The sequence below is a fragment of the Jaculus jaculus genome, chromosome 10, assembly GCF_020740685.1.
Source record: "Jaculus jaculus isolate mJacJac1 chromosome 10, mJacJac1.mat.Y.cur, whole genome shotgun sequence".
Taxonomy (NCBI): Eukaryota; Metazoa; Chordata; class Mammalia; order Rodentia; family Dipodidae; genus Jaculus; species Jaculus jaculus.
In genome coordinates this window covers 10,793,540-10,812,159 of record NC_059111.1, presented here as the reverse complement: position 1 = coordinate 10,812,159, position 18,620 = coordinate 10,793,540, and the positions used below count along the sequence as shown (strand labels likewise).

Sequence of the window (18,620 nt, the reverse complement as noted above, 5' to 3'; positions counted from 1 at the left end):
CACATGCACTCCTGCCAGGATGAGCTAACCTTGGGGCTCCTTTCGTCCTCCCCAGTCTTTGGTTCATCTTACTGCTCTCTCCTGCCCGATCCCCTCCTCCCTGCTCCAGCCACAGTAACCTGGCTGTTCCGCTAGCCACACCAACCATGCTCCTAGCCTGGGTCCTCTGGGCCTATAAAACTTGCCCCGTGGCTTGCTGCCTCTTCCGTCACCTCATACCTCCAATGGCACCAACTCCCCGAAGTTTACATTGGTCAGCCCCAGCCCAGTCTTGCCAGCAAACACCATCTCTCTCCCCCACCCCCACGGGACTCACTACCTTCTTAGACAGCAGCCCCCTTCATTAGACCATAAACTCCACCAGAACAGCATTTATCTCTGTCCACCTTGACGTTTCCCACCTGTGCCTTAAATGCCGGCAGCTGTGGGTGGGTGGGAACCAGGACTCCGTCCCACGGAGGAGAAGCACCTGGCCGCAGATAAATACAGGGTCTGGGTTACAGCTGGCGGAGGAGGGTGGAGCCCTGGCCTCAAGCATCGCCCACCGCGGGCTCCTCACCTCGTCTACTCGCCCATTGGCACCAAGGTGCCCTGGGCAGGAGCCACTGGGTGGGCCGAGGGCCCTCACTAGTCATGGGACAGCGAAGAAAGGGAGCTTAAAATTGGAACTTCAGGCAAGTGAACTCTTCCAGCAACTCCAGCAGGTAAAAACTCAAGTTTTTTTTTTCACCTTATAATGAATGACTCAAGCGAGGGTTACTGCTTTTTTTCTCTTTTTTTAAGTGTTTAGCTGGTCTTTTTTTTTTTTTTAAGTGTTTCTGGTTAGTAGAACAGTAGAAAACATCGGTAACTCAAATGTAAAAATGAGAGCGAACTTTTTATAACGGTGGCATTCCCGGCAGGCGAGCAGGCAGGCGGGCCGGGGGGTCTCCGGGCCAGGACTGCTCCGCTGCAGCCCGCCGCTCGGAGGCCCCTTTGGAACGGGGCAGGGTCGGGGACTCTCGGGGACGGCGGGGGTCGCTTAATCTCGCACCGCCCCCCATCCCCTAAGAAATCGCGGTGCGAGGCAGGCACAGGGCTCGGGGAGGCGGGGGCGCCGCGTTCGGAGCCGGCGCGGGCGCGGGCGCGGGCGCGGGCGCGGGCGCGGGGGCGGGGGGCGCGCGGCGCGGCGGCTGGTCGGGGATCATGGCGGCGCTGTGCTCGGCGTGCACGGCCAGGCGCGGGCGGGCGGCGCGCAGGCGGCGCAGGCCCGCGGCGCTCACGTTGCGGCAGAAGTCCACGTGCAGCGTCTGCAGCGCGCTCCCGTGCGCCGCCGCGGCCGCCAGCGTGCGGTTGGTGACGCGCGCGCAGTTCTCGAGGCGCAGCGCGCGCAGGCGCGGGCAGCAGAGCAGCAGGCGCGCCAGGCAGTCGTCGGTGACGTGGCCGCAGCCCGAGAGCGTGACGGACGCCAGGTTGGGGCACCTGCGGGGAAAGAGCGCCGTGAGCCCCGGGGCCGCCCCGCCCCGCCCCGCAGCTCGCGGGCGCGTGCTCTGCACGCTACCCACGGGCCGCCCACCGCCGGGACGGCCGCCGGCGAACTGCGCCTTCTTCTGCGGGGGCCCGAGGCTGCGCTGGGCGGAGGAGGGCCGCCCCCGGGCGCGAGCGACGACTTTGTGCGACTTCGGTCGTGGCCGGACTTGTTGCGGTTGGGGCGGGACTCGGGTGGGGAAGGGATGTCAGTGACCCGGAGGCGGCCTCGGTGTTGGCCGGGACACGCGCGGCATCCTCTGGGACAGCCGCCTGGGATGGGGCGGGAACCTGGCTCTGGGTCGGTAGCGTCGGGGCCGCCCGGGGAGCCCTTCCTGGGGAGCTCCAGCCTCGCCAGCCCCTGGTGGAAAGACGAGCTCTCCGCAGAGTTAGACGTGGCTTATATGCGGGGTCACCTGGACCTCGCCACTCACCGAGCCCTCCTTTCTCCCTGTGCGGCGGGTGGGCGGGGGGGATGTTCCCCCAAGGAATTCGAGGCTTACGTGAGATCTGGAGTGGAGAGAGCCTGCCATGGGAGCTCCTGCAGGCAGTCACAGTCCACGTTCCAGGGAGGAGGGACTGCTCCCAGTCCAGGAGGAGCCTTTCCTGGGCCCGGGCCCCACAGTCTTCCCTGGGGAACCTCCCCTGGGCCCTGAGAAGGATGCGAGGAACGGAAATGCCCTCTAAAGTTTATGCGTCGCCCTTAGCCATCGTCGATGCGCTTCCCCACTTTTGCAAGGCCCAGAGTGCTCAAATCTGACTCAGGTCAAGTGTCTGAACCTTTCTGAGCCCGGGAAATGGTTACCTTCCGTGTCGTTGCGAGGACTTGTTTAAGCCTTTCTAAGAACTTTGGAATAATTCTGAGGCCAGAGGAATCGGGAGAGCTAGCAGAGACACCCTCCTGGCCTGACATCCTCAGAGGTTCCCCTAATCCTAGGCTGAGTGCTGTCCGGCGGGAACCAGGACCTGCAGATTTCCCCCATCCGCTAGGCGCTGCTGTGACACAAAGAATTGAGATCCCATTTTAGAGGAAGACATTAAGGTGAAGGTTTAAACATTGGATAAGTCACAGCCCTTTGCTCTCTCTATAATACCAGGAACCCATGCTTAACCCATTGGGAGGCCTGCTCCATACCTTGCTATCTTCGCCGCCTGAGCCTGGTTCTTGGAGTGAGAATGGGCCAATTTGAGGCTGGGTTCCCCACCCCTCCAGCCTGATTTCTGGACCTTGTGAAATCTGTCAAAATGATCTGACCTGGTCTAGTCAGCCCAGCCCGAATCCAGCTTATAAAAGGAGAACAAATGAAAGGCCGGCCGCTGTTTTCTTTCCTCCAGTTCGGGTGGTGAAGTCAGCCAACAGCAGCTATAAAGCTTGGGTGGCAGCAGCTCCCTGAGCCCAGTTTTCCACGAGCAGCCGCCCCAACCTGTTAGCCAGCGGGAGCTCTTCTCCTGAGGGCTGGTCGAGCTCAGTGTTTGCTGGAGCTGCTCCACCCAAGGGAGCCCACCTGGTGGCTCAGTCTGTGCAGGGGTGGGATTGGAAGATGAAATAACGGGGCTGCAGAGATGGCTTAGCGGCAAAACCAGAAGATCCAAGTTTGGGTCCCTAGTACCCACGTAAAGCCAGATGCCCAAGGTGGCGCACGCATCTGGAGTTCATTTGCAGTGACTGCAGGCTCTGGCCATTCTCTGCTGCTTTCTCTCTCAAATAAGATGTTAAAAAAAAAAAAAGACGAAGTGTGGGGTGTTTGGGGGGCATAGTTACACTATAGAAATAAGTCACTGTTTATCTGACATGCAATTTTACTTGGGTAGTTCATATTTTTATTTGCTGCAGCCTGGTAGTCCTACCCTGGGCATGTCACGTGTGGTTCCTTAGTGACGCTGAAACACTCCTTGGGGATACTGTGAAGATGCGTGTGCCCCTCAGAGGAGACCTTTGTCACTTACTGCTCCCCTGAAGTCTGCTTTATATAGCTCAGCTCACCCAAGCACCTTGGCTGTCCTTCCCATAGCATTTCTCAGGCCCTGGGGACTGCTGGCCACAGAGGAGGCTGTGCTGGTGGCCATGTCTAGGGGTCTGTTCCCACAACCTGACCTTGAAACTCCAGGCCCAGCTGCACCCACCCAGCCCTTCATGGCTGCCAGGGAGGCCAACTGCGGGAAGGTCAGCCCCAGCTCTTCCGCCACCAAAGCAGCAACAAGAACCCATGAGGTGGAGAGGGGTCGCCAGGCTCCATCAAGATGCCACCCATCTCTTGGGAGCTGCACTGAGTGGGGGTCTGGCCGTCTGCCTTGGACAGTCTGAGGTACCCCGAGGCACAGCCATGTTGCTCTTGTAACGCGTGTTCTGCTGTCCCCCTTGAGCCGAGGCCTCCAAGGCTCCACTGCTCGGGGACGAGGTGGCCTACCTGTCGCACACCTGCAGGAGGAAGTCGTTGACCAGGCTCTCGTGGCGGCTGCAGAGGCTCCTCTGGAAGGTGCTCTTGAGCCAGTCCTCGACGCTGCACACCTGCACGCGGCTGGAGTGCCAGCAGATGGACAGGCTGCGCAGGGCCGGGCCCAGCAGGAAGTTGTCCTTCTTGAGCTCGGCAAGGGAGCGAAAGTGCAGCAGGGGCCAGAGTGCGGGGTCTTCAAACACGGCGCGGAGCTGCGGGCAGGTCCTGGCGAGGCTCTTCCTGCTGTCCTTGTCCAGGAAGGAGAAGAGGTGCAGCAGGCACTCCCTGTTGAGCTGGGTGATGTGCATGGCAAGGGGCAGCCGCACCAGCGCTCCCAGCCGGGGTCTGACCTGCACCTCCTGCTCCTCCGCCCCACCCCCAGCCCAGCTCCAGGCTGGTGGACATATATGGTTGAGGAATGGTGTTTATTTTTGGCCAACAACTGGTGCTGAAGCTGGGGGGGGGGTGCGAGATCCAGACGTACGTGCAGCAGTCTGTAGTTCGGCTCGTGTTCAGAGGGATTGAAAATCCTGGCAAAAGAGCAGTCATTGAAGTTAAACGGTTTCCTTAAAAGGGATTTCTGTTCCTGTTAGCTGACAATAGTGTTTAGCAGAATGCTTGGGAAACCAAGGTGTTTGGGTTGGAGGTGCTGCCTGGACTTGCAGTCTGGCTGGCGAGGACGGGGGTGGGGGTGTCAGCGCCTGGGTCCTGTGGCATGTCAGGGTGGCTCTGTGGCTCCGCCCTGGCCAGAAGAGCCAAGGAAGGAGGTGCCTCCAGAGCTGAGTGGAATCCGTGGGTCATGCCTTCTGTTACTTCGTCTCAAGAGACAGATGGCTGGCTGTCACTGCAGTCCAAGTTACCTCATATTACACTTGACTAGATAAAAGATTACATTAAAGCATCTTATTTCTCCAAGACTCGTGAGTCCCATGTACTTTTAAGTTTATTTTTCACCGTATTATTGCTACTTTAGCTTGTGTTTGCCAAAATGTCAGGATAAATGGAGATCGCCGTTTCTATTTTTGAACACCTTTATTGCGGTACAAATGACGTGCAATAAACTACAGATTCGCTGGCTTCGGCACACACCCGGGACACCTCAAGCAGTCGGGGTAATGGCCGTTCGCGTCACCTCGGTTTCCTTGCCTTAGCATCGGTATGTGTATGTGGAACACACACTTAACATGTGACCTTTCCTCCATGAAACCCTTAAGCTCGTCCCCTAACACTGGTATGTTGCTGTTGAGATAATGATCAGGTAGCTCTTGATCCAATACCGCAGAACTGCCCAAGCATCCCCTTTGAGACTGCCCTTCACCCCCTGTGAGAAGCCCGGGGGTCAGTCTGCCCTCATGCCAGGCAGAGAAGCCTGGGGGTCAGTCTGCCCTCATGCCAGGCAACCGGCCTGGTGGGCTGAGTTGTCCCTAAAGCTTCTGAGGACTGAGGGTGGAGCCCCAGCCCATGGCCCGCCTCGTCCTGCTCTGAGGCCCGTTTTGGTGTGGCGTGGCTTGGCGGGCATGTGCTGCCTTGGCAGGGGTGAGCCTGAGGCGCTCCCCCCTGCCGGCCCATGACACCAGCTCAGTGGCCAGCTCCCTTCCTTCCTCCTCCAGGGCCACCCACATCTGTCCCACACCAAACCGTGAAGCCGCCTCGTGGACCATCGTGGCCTCCCAGACTGACAGGGAGCCTGTGGACTGTCCCCCAGTGACTGCCGTGGGCAGTGCCAATGGAGATGCCCCAGACTGAGCGGTGCGCTGCCACGCAGAGAGCAGGCTGGCAGGGGTAGGCCTTGGGGCCAGGGCAGCTGCCCAAAGGGAAGGTATCTCCCAGGACACGGACGATGACCAGAGCCGAAGCACCTCCACTTTAGTTCAGGCTAGTGAGGCAGACGGGCAGCAGCTGTGCTTCCTGGGTCTTCTGTGCAGGAGGTGGGGGTGGGGTGCTGACCTTAATAGCGTGCTTAGCAACACTTCACTTTCCTGTGTCTTTTTTTTAATATTTAATATTTTATTTATTTTGGTTTTTCAATGTGGGTTCTCACTCTAGCTTGGGCTGACCTGGAATTCACTCTACTCTCAGGGTGACCTCAAACTCACGCTCGTTCTACTTCTGCCTCCCAAGTGCTCCCAAGGCTTGCGCCACCATGCCCAGCTTTATATCGTGTGTGTGTGTGGGCGGGGGGGGGGGAGAAAGTGGCCTTCAGCCCCTGCAAACGAATTCCAGAAGATGTGCCACCTCTTGTACATGTGCCTTACGTGTGTCTTGGGGAAATCGATCCTGGGTTCTTTGGCTTTGCAGGCTAGTGACTTAACCACTAAGCCAACCCTACAGCTGTTTTTAAATTATTATTTATTATTATTATTATTTATCGGAGGGGGAGACAGATAGAATGGGTGTGCTAGGGCCTCCAGCCACTGCAAACAAACTCCAGATGCATGTACCACCTTGTGCATCTGGCTTACATGGGTCCTGGGGAATCGAACCTAGGTCTTTAGGTTCACAGGCAAGCACCTTAACCTCTAAGCCATCCCTCCAGCCCCCTTGCTTGTATTCTTTGAGAGAACCAGTATGGTTGGCTTGGAGCACAGGAACTGGGTCCTCAAGGTAGCCTCTGACTTAGCAGGAGAGAGGTCTTCATTTTGTAGTCTCTGATCTTAAGGAGCCAGGGAGGGCTTCATGGAGCGTCTGGGTGCAGCCACAGAAGGGCTTCTCTGGATGACCTCCTCGCCCTGCCCAAGTCCATCCAGCATCCTGACTCCTGCAAGGGCTGCTCCCTGCTGGCTGCCCTGGCCCACAATTGAAAGCAGTGTGCCTTCACTGGCTTGGCTCTACTTAAAGGAGGTTAGAAATCACAAAGGCAAGAGAAGAGACCTTTTAATGACACTTTTCACAACACCTGGACTGGTGAAGCAAGAATTGGACAGGATTACAACTGGACGCATAGGTCACAAGTGGATGGGTGGGTCACTTGAACAATTAAACCCCCTTGGCAGCATACAAACTAGGGGTTTTGTTGTTGATTTTGGGTTTTTCAAGGTAGGGTCTCCATCTAGCCCAGGCTGACCTGGAATTCGCTGTGTAGTCTCAGGATGGCCTCAAACTCTCAGCGATCCTCCTACCTTTGCCTCCTGAGTGCTGGGATTAAAGGTGTGGGCCACCAAGACCGGCCAAGCTTTTTTTTTTTTTTAAGTTATTGAGAGAGAAAATGGGTGTGCCAGGGCCTCCAGCCACTGCATAGAAACTCCAGATGTATATGCCACCAGCTGCATCTGGCTTATGTGGGTTCTGGGGAGTCGAATATGGATCCTTAGACTTCACAGGCAAGTGCCTTAACTGCTAAGCCCTCTCTCTAGTTCCCAAAACTGATGGGTGGCAGCCCAGAGCCCATCACACTCTCAGCCTAGGAAGGGCCTGTCCAGTGGTGAGAGCCACAGGCAGCCCTACACTACCCACTCCTCCCTGTGCTGTGGCACCTTCCTGGTACTGCTCCCTGGACACAGGGGACCCATGCTGTGGCCATGGGAACAGGCTGAGCCTTGAACCTTTCCAGCCCAAGTGTAAAGGCGGCTTCAGCATCTACGGGGACGTGGGAGTTTAGGCAACAGGTGAGATGACAGTGGATCAAGTATAAGTACATTGAACCAATGACGAAAGGTGTGACTTTTTAAAAGATAAGCATGTCCCAGCCCCGAAACCACACTGCTGAGTGGGTTCCACAGGGAAGATGCACCAGCAACACTGACGGGGCCAGCGCCCACGACTGGTTTGATTGTTACATTTGCATCGCTATACATTGAGAACACAGTGGATAAGCAAAACAAGTTTCTCCGCCATGGCGAGTTGTGTTGCCGCAAACTGCTGCTATCCCCACCAGCGTGGGAGGACTTGAGGCTCCTCCAAGGGGCCTGTGAGGTGGGGTGTGCAGCCCCTCCTCAGCATAAGCCATGGGCAGACGCACAGCCCGGGAAAGCCATGCCAGCCACAGAGCTCAGCTGTCCACAGAGGTGTGAGGGTGCACAGTACAGACAGGCAGGGGCGGGCACGCTTTCAGCACAGAGTTCCGGTGGCGAGTTCCAGTGAGGCCAGCCCCTCTCCCCAGGGGTTCATGACTGCGCTCACACATGGCTGCCCAGGTCCCAGCTCGGAAGCCCCTCTGGCCAGTCTGCCAGTAGCGTCCTCTTACTGGAGAGTGCCCTCCTCAGCGGAGGCCCAGCTGCTGCTGCGTTCCACTTGCATGCAAGTCCCCTCTTCCCCAGTGTCGGCTCAGAGGCCGAGACAGGCCAGCGTTAGAACACTCTGCAGGGCCCGAAAAAGCAGGACAGGGGCTCGGGGACAGACGCCTTGTGGATGTCCTGGTAGACCAGGGGCAACTTCTTTGTGCAGGTCACAACCAGCCGGGATAATTTCACCCTCATGTAATTTAGCACTGTGCATTGTTTTCAATTTCTACCTTTCTTGCTAGTGCCCTGATTCTAAGCTGTAAAACTCAAACACAATGGCAGGGCTTGAGTCAGCAGAGTGAAACTTAAAACCAGTGTTGTCCAAGACCTGCCCTGGAGATGTGGTCAGTGTGACTGAGCAGCCTGCTTTTAAGAATATTCTTAAACATTTGTATTCATTTGCATGTGTGTGCGCATATGGGGTGCCCTGTCTCTTGCCACTACAAATTAACACTTGTGCGCCACATTCTGCATCAGGCTTACAAGTAAAAGGGTGGCGAACCAAACCTAAGCTGGCAGGCTTTGCAAGCAAGTACCTTTAACTGCTGAGCCAGCCCCTTAAATTGTATTTTCAATTTTTATTAATGTAATATTTGTGTGTGAAGTATACGGGCACACATGTACCATGCATGTGTCACTCTGCATTGGCATTATATGGGGGCTGAGGAATTAATCCAGGCCAACAACTTGAAAACACGCGCTTTTACCACTGAGCTCCCTCCACTCCCCTGGCCTAGTCTTAAATAACCACACATGTCCATTGGGTGGTTGATGCAGCCTAGCTCCTTGCTTGCTGAGAGGAAGCGGGATCTGTGCCGCTAACACGATGGACGTGGAGCCATACCTGCTCTTACACGTTCAGCTAGCCTGGGAGGAACACTATCGAACTTACTTTCCAACTTACATACTTTTAAAAGTCATTTTCTTTTAATGGGGAAAAAAATTTACTACAACCTCTGCTTGCCAGGCATGGCACCAGCACTCAGGAGGGTGAGGTAGAGCTGCCATGTGTTCAAGGTCAGCCAGGGCTACAGTGAAGCCCTGCCTTGAAAAAAGAAAAACCGTAAAATGTCAGCTTGGCTATCCTCATCTGAGCTGCATTTTAGCCTGTGTGGAGAACTGAAGGGAAGGAGTGTGGTGACCGAGATGACCATGAGAGCAATGACATCCAGACAGCGCTGGCATTAGATTACTGGGCTTCAAGAACACCCACTCTGCTCATACAACTTCAGAATAAGGAGGGGAGCATTTTTTTTAAGACCCGGTGTAGCAGTGATGCCCATTCTGGAGGGTCACATGGTGCCTCAGATAGCCAAAGGATGTTTAACTAGACAGGGCCCCCTCACAGGAAACCACTCTCCCAGGGGAATCATTTGGTTTTTAATACAGCTGCTTCCATTTGGGTCTTATTTTGACTTTCCTATATTCCCAGCCTCCATAAAAATATAAAAAGTACTCCAAAAACAACCCCAAAAAACAAATTCTTTAACTTGCAGTACAGATACAACTGAACCAACAGATTTATTTAGTGCTGGTAGACAGCAGCATGGAGACACCGACAGCCATGGCCTGGTCTGCCGTGGGGCCTCCATTACTTCTTGGTCAGGAAGAATGATTTCTGAGAGTCACTGAAGTCTGGCCACAGATCCTGTGCTCATGATCCGGGCTGTGGCGTTGCAGGCAGTCGCTCCTCCCACTGGGGAACCTGCTCTCAGCACGTGAGAGCAGAAAAGCACTGATGCAGCGGCGCCTCAAGGTGAGAACTGAGACACTAATAAAAGTCACAGAACTAAGTTCTGGATACTACATATAAAAATTATCACAACTAAAGCAGCAAATCAGAACATCTGCTGAGGTTTTCTGGTAGAACAACAACAAAAAATTAGTTGGTGCCCACGTTCAGTAAGTCACTACCATTGACAAAACTAAACTCAAAACAGGAAATTGAAAAGTGCATAATGAAATTAAATCTTGGATCAAGTATTTATGGAAAACTGGAAATGTCTGTCCGGTATAGTTGAAGGATGGCTGGAGGAGGTATTAAAGTTTATCTGTTCCGGCCTTGGCCTGGCGCTCCACGTAAAACAGGATGTACGCCTTGGCCTTCACAACGGTCTCTTCATCAGTCAGTGTTACGGTACTGTCATTGAAATGGAACCAGCGGCCTTCATGCGTGGCATATGCTGTGTAATGTCCAGAACCCACTCTGGAAAAGAAGACAAAACACCAGGTAAGACAGCAGAAATTGTAAGAGCCTCAGGACGGCCGTGCAGCCTTGTGCTGTCGTAGGTTATTACAAACAAGTCCTAGAGACTTCCGGTTGAGACCACTGACTCGCTGCTTATGCTTATCTTCCTCCAGACCCAGTATACTGACACTGGAAAATAAGAATACACTATCAACTGACAAGAAGTTGACAGTTATAGAACACATAAAGCTGGTGACACTGACCTAATAGAGAAACTAAACATCTGTGGGCAGGCACAAGCTGAAAGGCATGGGTCAAGGCCAGATTCATGGAGACTGAACATTCGTTACATTTCCTGTCAGAATCTTGAGCAGGGGAAAGGAAATTAGTCTGCTTGAGGAAAGCATTCCCCACCCCGTGGCTTAGCTTTTCCCCTGTGAGCACAACCTAGCTACTCATACATGGCACCTCAAAATCAGTCTTCCCGTGAGGTGAGGCCACAGGTGAGCAGAGCACTTCATAGCTGCTAGAAAAAAATCTTCATAATGGTTAGTGTCTCACTCTTCTATTTATGATGATTCTCAATAACCAAAAATCAACTTCTCTTTGCCATGTAATTTTGCTAAAGAAGTGTCAGGAAGGACAAGTAAAAAAATCACTGAGAAATTCCACTGGAGGGGGGGAAAAACTTTCCATTGTAGCAGACTCGGGGCATAGGTAGAGAGCGAAGCCCTGGGTCTGAGCCCAGCCCTGCAGCACGTATGTGTACATACTTTATGGGCATGTGTGTGTGCACGCACACATGATCCAGAAAATTCACCACGCATTTCGTAGGGATTCCAAAAGACAGACCAAGGAATAAGGGGAAGATATACATATAAAATGTTTCTAAGAGCTGAAAACACCAAACTAAAAGTGTTCCTACCAACTACTCAGCAAGAATATATCCCATTGTCCATAAGTCCAGATAGAGGAAAATCAAATGCCTATAAAGCAGCTCAGGCCAGACTTCTACTGGACTTGTCATTTATGACGCAGGATAGCAAAACCACTGGAGTAACACATCTACAAATTACGAGGCAAAGAATGTCCAGTATGGGTAATGGTTTGTCCAAGTGTGACTGGCCCAAACTGGAAGGAAAAAGAACTGTTCTTAAGCAAACCAGAAATGAGAAAATGTTTTCCTAGGGTGGTTTGCATGCAAATGGCCCCATAGACTTGGGCATTTTTGATTAAGATCAAGCTTCCAGCAGCCTGCTGGAGGAGGTAGCATGAGCTCTTGTTGCTGGTGTGCTTCGCTCTTTGTTGTGGACATGTGGACGTGAGCCAGCTTCACCCCTTGGAGTCTAAGCCTGATATAAACCCTTTCCCTCCCATAAGCTGCTTCTGGTCAGTTGTTTGTCCAGCAAGAGAAGGTAACTGCAATGACACCCCCTTGTACAAGCTAATCTCACACACAAAAAATTGTTATTCCACTAAATTAATGACACTTCTAAGTGGATGAATGGATACATTATTTCAAATAATGTCCCCTCTTAAATTTCAGTTGACAATTTTGTTATAAAGATGACTCGGCACAGTGTGGAAAAAGAGGCGGTGCTGGTCTCCATTTTGCTATTATGGCCTCACAACATCCTGAGGAATCTTCTTCCACACCAAGGAAAGTCCACCTCCCCCACTGGAATGAATATGCATATACTTTTGGGGAGAGCTGAGTGGTGCAAAGGTGCAGGTCCTCTTGTGCTAGCTGACACACTCACCCAGAGCCGTGATGCACCACCACAGCAGCGAGGTCATACAGACAGTTCTCCGGGCCACTGTTCTCGGGCTACAGAGCAAGGGAGAAGGCACAGCAATGATGAGTTACGAGCAGTTGTCAATGAAACCACCACATGCTGCCTCCCTGCGTGGAGACTGACTTGAACAGAAAGACATCCTTTCACTGCGCTTTTTTAAAAGCTCAGCGGGCCTTACCTCTAGTAAGTAGCACTTCATGTCTAGGCCTCTCAGTGGAAACTCTACGTACGTATCCACCTTGTTTCTTAAATATGCTGTCCAGTGAAATCTTTTCAAATGCAAGCACAGCACCTGCAGGACAGAGGCGAGAACACCTAGGTGACCTCTCGGTGAATGCTCGATGCCCTGTTTTCCTCCTGACCCTCCATACTGCTTTCTCCCAGGCACACGAGGTGTTCAAGGTTTCAGCTTCTAAAGAAAGCTTAAAAGACTGATAGAGTGGTTCACACAGTTTAAAGTCAACAAAAATAACTGTTCTCAATCATTTTCCCTGTGAAATTGAATCATAGCCAAAATTTAATACTTACCTTGGGTAGTTTTTGAATCCAAAACTTTTTTGTGGACTTCTGCTTCTTTTTGCATTTATGGCACATATATAACTCTGTCTCATCAAGTTCTTCCAGGTCAGTAAAACTGCGAAGACAATCTGAAACCACATAGATTTTGATGACATTAAGACAAGGACCTTTCATAGAGGCAACGCGCTGTAGGAAAAAGACTGAACTGTTACGAGAAAGGATGGGGTCAGTTTAAGCCCAACTTTATACACATCTGGAACACTTCATGAATTTGCATGTCATTCTTGTGCAGGTGCCATGCTAATCTTTGTAGTTTCAATTTTAGTGTATGTGATGCCGAAGCGAACGCTGTTGTTTTAAAGCTCTATGACCTTAGAGAAAAAGTCAGCAATCCTCAGGTGCAAACTGGAGCCAGTATGTGGCCAGTGGAGGGCTGCTGAAAGAGGAGGGTAAAGCACCAGGCATCAGGCCTACCAAGAAGAGATTAACAACAACAGATGGTGTTGGTTTTCCTAGCTGTGAGGTCATCGGAAATGCTAATAAACGAACTCCTTCAACAGCAACGTCCTCTCGCTGGGTGACGCTTGGAAGGCCAAGCCCTAAGTGCACAGAAATGTCAAATGTGGGTCAAACATCATCAGTCCTAACTTATTCAAAAATACAGATTAGGTAAATCTAACCCAGTGAGTCCCGTGTCTGGACTGTTCCCATCCCCTGGATAGGCCACAGCTATGTAGCACTGTGTTCTTTTCAAGGTTTTAATTGTGTAATCTCAGATTCAGCCAAGCTCTGTGAATAATGCTCCGTCTCACCGACCTCCATGCCGCCTGGGCACTTCCGCTACAACAGCGGCAGGGACCCGCCTCATGGGCTGTGATGCCTAAGACATTCAGCCGCTGTCCTTCACAGAAGCGTCTGCCAGCTCCTGCTGCACTCAATCAGTCGTCTGCTTAAGACAAGGCATGGCTGCCTAAGGACAAGAAGCTAATTCCTCCTGGTGCCTGAGAAGCCAGTCACAACCCACCGGCTCCCTCCCCACGGAAGAGCCACTGGCCTCACTGTTGTGTGTGTCACGTCGTCTCAGTAGAGCGTGTGTGTGTTCACATATCATTAGTTTGGCCAGGAGGGTGTCTCTGCTAGCTCTCCAGGTTCCTCTGGCCTCAGAATTATTCCAAAGTTCTTAGAAAGGCTTAAACAAGTCCTCGCGATGACATGGAAGGTAACCATCTCCTGGGCTCAAAGGTTCAGACACTTGACCTGAGTCAGATTTGAGCACTTTGGGCCTTGCAAAAGTGGGGAAGCCCATCAACGATGGCTAAGGGCGACGCATGAACTTTAGAGGGTATTTCCGTTCCTCACATCCTCCTCAGGGCCCAGGAAAGGCTCCTCCTGGACTGGGAGCAGTCCCTCCTCTCTGGAACGTGGACTGTGACTGCCTGCAGGAGCTCCCATGGCAAGCTCTCTCCACTCTAGATCTCACTTAAGCCTCAAATCCCTTGGGGGAACATCCCCCCCCCCCGCCCACCCGCCGCACAGGGAGAAAGGAGGGTTCGGTGAGTGGCGAGGTCCAGGTGACTCCGCAAATAAGCCACGTCTAACTCTGCGGAGAGCTCGTCTTTCCACCAGGTGCTGGCGAGGCTGGAGCTCCCCAGGAAGGGCTCCCCGGGCGGCCCCGACGCTACCGACCCAGAGCCAGGTTCCCGCCCCATCCCAGGCGGCTGTCCCAGAGGATGCCGCGCGTGTCCCGGCCAACACCGAGGCCGCCTCCGGGTCACTGACACGCCCCCCCACAGAGTCCCACCACGACCGAAGTCGCACAGCGTAGTGAGCACAGCCTAGCTGTGGAAGGAAAGGCAGTCTATCAGTGTTCTTAGAACAGCCAGGTGAGTCAGCCATTTGTCAAGAATGGCTCCTAGGAAAATAAACTGTTTCAACACTACACTTCGTGGAGGAAGTGTCGGTTCTAAACCCAAACATGCTCATGGAGATGCAGTATCCTTGGGGTCTCGGAGCTCCCTGCCTCTGGCTCCACAGATGGCACTGCAGCCTGAGAATGCTCAGCAGGTAGATGCTGCATGGTGTCAAAGACCGTCCTCACAGGAGGAGAGGTGAAGTCTGAGAAAGAAGGCCCCCCTAAAAGAGGACTTCAGCATGCTAAAAGACATGTTCAACTCCCTAGATGCCACATAAGAAAGACGTACAAGACTGTGGACGCACACAAGGGAGCACACACTTCTGGAGTTCCACTGAAGTGACTAGAGGCCCTGGCGCACCGACTTTCTGTCTCTCTCTCATAAAGGCATGTGCCACCATGCAAAAATAAATGTTGACAGTGTAACACAAAAATGTGAGATGAACTATTTGAAAACAAAGTGAAGAAAAAAAGTGACTTAGCCAGGTGTGGTGGCGCATGCCTTGAATCCCAGCACTCGGGAGGCCGAGGTAGGATCATGATGAGTTCACAGCCACCCTGAGACTACATATGAATTTGAGGTCAGCCTGAGCTAAAGTGAGATCCTACTTCGAAAAACCAAAGGGAAAAAAAAAGCATAACTAAACAAGTCCTTTCCTCCCACACCCAAGGGTTTCACTGTAGCCCAGGCTGGCCCTGAACTCATGGTGATCCTCCTACCACTGCCTCTCAAGTGCTGAGATTCAAGGTGTGCACTACCACACCTGGCAAGCATTGCTTATTTTCTTTTTCCTTTAGTTTTTTGAGGTAGGGTCTTCCTCTAGCCCAAGCTGACCTGAATTCACTATGTAGTCTCAGGTCAGGCTGGCCTCAAAATCAAGAAAATCCTCCTACCTCTGCCTCCCAAGCACTGGGACTAAATGCATGTTACCACCATGCCTAGTGTTTTTTTTGGTTTGTTTTGGGTTTTCCGAGGTAGGGTCTCATTCTAGCCCAGACTGACCTGGAATACACTCTGTAGTCTTAGTGTGGCCTCCCGAGTGCTGGGATTAAAGGTGAAAGCTTTAGTAAGCATTTTACTGTCCATGTTACAGCACTGGCCTCCAAAGAGCTGTACCAGTTACGGGCTAACTGTTTTTACCCACCTCGTTATGCTTGTTTCCTGGATAAGGATTAAGATTCTCCCACATTACAATGACATGCCCATCTTTCTTTCTCATGCAATTTGTCTAAATACCCTTTTTCCATCCATGCTACAAATGTCTCTATGGTGTTTCATCATGAAGCAATTAAATTTAAGAATTTGTTCCCCTTATGACTTTGGGCCTTGATGACATACTTTAGGAAGACCTTCCCTAAAATAAGATCATAAAGATGTTTTTTTTTTTTTTCCTAGTATGTCCTGTGGTGCTATCCACATTGAAATCTTTTTTTTTTAAATTATTTTTACTTATTTGAGAGTGACAAAGAGGCAGAAAAAGAAAGAATGGGTGCACCAGGGCCTCCAGCCACTGTAAGTGAACTCCAGACACATGTGCCACCTCGTGCATCTGGCTTTACGTGGGTACTGGGAAATTGAGCCTCAAACCAAGGTTCTTAGGCTTCACAGGCAAGTGCTTAACTGCTAAGCCATCTCTTCAGACCCCCCCCCACATTTAAATCTTGAAAGTATGAAATTTAGAAAAAATATGAGGTAGGGATCAAACTAATGTTTTCCCAAATAAACTTTCATTTATACTAATAACACTTATTGACTAGTTTCTCATTGCCCTGCCCAGATTTGAAATTTTTCTTTGCCAAATACATGTCTGTATACACCATCTGCTTAGTACTTCTAGTACATTCTTATCACATTTCTATTCCTTCCCTTTCATTTAAAAGCAAAACAAAAAAAAAAAGTAGCTCCTCTTAAATAAGTACAACAGATGTAGAGAGTAATCTGGAAGAAAACTGGCCTCTCATCTTGATATGGTTTGAATGTGAAAAGCCCCCCAAAGGTTCATGCATTTTGACACTTTGTCCCCAAGTGGCAGTGTGGTTTTTGGGAGGTTGTAGAATCTTGTTTTTTTGAGGTAGGGTCTCACTCTAGCCCAGGCTGACCTGGAATTCACGGTGATCCTCCTACCTCTGCCTCCCAAGTGCTGGGATTAAAGGTAGATCCTGGCTGAAAGAAATGGGTGCCCCGGGGGATGAGCCTTGAGGGTTATAACCCAGCCTCGCTTCTGGCCCAAGTTCTCTGCTTATTGGTTCACTGAGATGTTAAAAAGCTGTGACACAAGCTCCCACTGCCACAGACAGAACCCCAGCCTCCACTGCCGTGACGAGCTGTATCTCTGAAACTATAAGCCAAAACATACTTCCCTTGTCACTGCAACGAGACAGTAACATACACACCAAAAACTTATGAGAAGTGGTGGGTGCTGTGACATGGCTATGAGGTCAGTAGGTCTTTGGAACTGGACTGTGGGAAGGACAGGGTAGAGTTTGGAGCTGTGAGCACAATTAATGGTCCATTGTAGCAAGAGTGTACAGAAGATGAGAGTGACAATAGAAAGGCACAAGTAAAGACTGAGTTCTTGGTGTTTCCAGGGAATTGAGCTAGAGGCCTTTCTATTACATTCTGGCAAAGATGGTGGCTATATTCTTCCTGTGTCGTGAAGATTCCAGTGAGGCTGAATTCACAAGTAGTGGAGGACATTTCAAGACAGCATAGCACACAGGTTATGGCCGAGATGAAAAAACGTAGTGTGAAGAAAGGAGAGTGAGTCAATTTAAAGTTGGGGACAAAGAGGTTGAAACTGTTAAGAGGTTAGTGGCACTAAAGAGAAACCTGGCACTTTGTACTGGGACAGTAGGAATGATGCCTTGAGAACACTGACAGCTCCAGGGAGATCCCTAAATGAAGAGTGCCTGGGGAAGGAAACCCCACTGTACCCTATTCAAACAGGACCACCTAAGGAAACTATTTTCCCAGGGGCTCAGCCCTGCAGGTGCTAAGATGGTACTGTGCTTCTGGTAGCAACAGGGACAGCTAGGTCTCGGCAGCAAAACCTGGCACTATCCGTCTTGTGCTGGTTGTTGAGGCATGTGAAAAGAGGAGGGCGTGCACCAGCGAGCTAAGGCAGTGTACTGCAGGGCTGTCCAGTCTTCAAGGAAGCCCTGAGGATACTGTAGGAAATGGTGAAGCCTAGGATGCAATGGAGACCCCAAAATGCTGCCCAGAAAGTATATTGTGGGAAACAGGAGCAGAGGGTAGGACCACCTAGCCCACTACAGCTCAGACGACACGACCATGAGTCCTGGACGCCAAATGTGGAATTGTAGTTTGTGTTTGTTCCGCTGGGTTTTGGTCTTGATTTTGCCTATCTTTTCTTTCTACGCCCCTACTCCTTTCAGGATGGGAATGTTTACTCTGCACCACTGTACAATGCAAGTGTGTTACCTGATTTTACGAAGGGCCTCAGCTAAGAGCTTGCCTTGAATCTCAGGAGAGACCAGGAACTTGTGAGCGGAGGACTGTTGAGACTACGGGGACTCGAAGTCAGACTGAATGTATTTGTGTCACGTGACACCAACAGACCTGTGGGGCCAGGGGCAAAATGCTATGGTTTGTACGTGAGCCGTCTCCCAGATGCTACTGTGTGTGAATACTTGGTCCCCACATCTGGTGGTGATATTCTGAGAGGCTGTGGAAACCTGAGGAGGTAGAGCCTACCAGGATGAAGAGGCGACTGTGGGGCAGGCCGTGGGGCAGCTGCACTATGAGCTTCCACTGCCATGGGCGGAGCTCCAGTTTTCATGTCTTTCCCATTATAATGGTTGGTAATGCGCCAAATCAAATCTGTCAGGTATATGGGCCTAATGACAAAGATAACCAATACCAGCTCATTCTTAACTTTAATAGTAAATTATTAGTCCTTCAGCATCACTAACTATAATGGATATAACAATAATCATTATTAGTGCTTTACCACTATAAAACTGTCTAATTTTTATCAGGTTGACATTTCTAGTCTAAGCCTAATGATTAAAAGAAAAAAATCA

The 18,620-nt window shown here is 51.4% G+C and overlaps 2 protein-coding genes and 1 non-coding gene across 8 annotated transcripts in view; all 3 read right to left on the bottom strand.

The window, feature by feature from the left end:
* Positions 1 to 1,046: 1,046 nt before the first annotated feature.
* Fbxl22 (F-box and leucine rich repeat protein 22) lies at positions 1,047 to 4,271 on the bottom strand. The gene is made up of 2 exons (XM_012949645.2): positions 3,915 to 4,271; positions 1,047 to 1,461 (listed from the first exon to the last, which is right to left on the bottom strand). Exons 1-2 carry the CDS (start codon positions 4,247 to 4,249, stop codon positions 1,047 to 1,049), a joined length of 750 nt encoding a protein of 249 aa, XP_012805099.2. The 5' UTR covers positions 4,250 to 4,271.
* Positions 4,272 to 9,657: 5,386 nt separating this feature from the next.
* Positions 9,658 to 18,620, bottom strand: part of Usp3 (ubiquitin specific peptidase 3) — a 90,712-nt gene continuing 81,749 nt past the window's right edge. For all 6 annotated transcript variants that reach the window (XM_045160241.1, XM_045160245.1, XM_045160246.1 and 3 more), the window contains 4 exons: positions 12,674 to 12,792; positions 12,324 to 12,437; positions 12,110 to 12,177; positions 9,658 to 10,367 (listed from right to left, as the gene is read on the bottom strand). In XM_045160241.1, coding sequence (XP_045016176.1) covers positions 10,202 to 10,367; positions 12,110 to 12,177; positions 12,324 to 12,437; positions 12,674 to 12,792 — 467 coding nt within the window. In that variant the 3' untranslated portion in view covers positions 9,658 to 10,201. The remainder of the gene's footprint in view (positions 10,368 to 12,109; positions 12,178 to 12,323; positions 12,438 to 12,673; positions 12,793 to 18,620) is intronic.
* On the bottom strand, positions 12,912 to 13,013 carry LOC123464228. Its single transcript, XR_006639464.1, has one exon. It is a non-coding gene; the product is annotated as a U6 spliceosomal RNA (small nuclear RNA).

What these genes read in the sequence shown, in the direction of transcription:
- Fbxl22 (XM_012949645.2), bottom strand. Translation starts at nt 4,249, where the DNA reads ATGCACATCACCCAGCTCAACAGGGAGTGCCTGCTGCACCTCTTCTCC. An exon ending in CTCCTGCAGGTGTGCGACAG is followed by an intron (nt 1,462 to 3,914) that starts GTAGGCCACCTC and finishes CTTTCCCCGCAG; the next exon opens with GTGCCCCAACCTGGCGTCCG.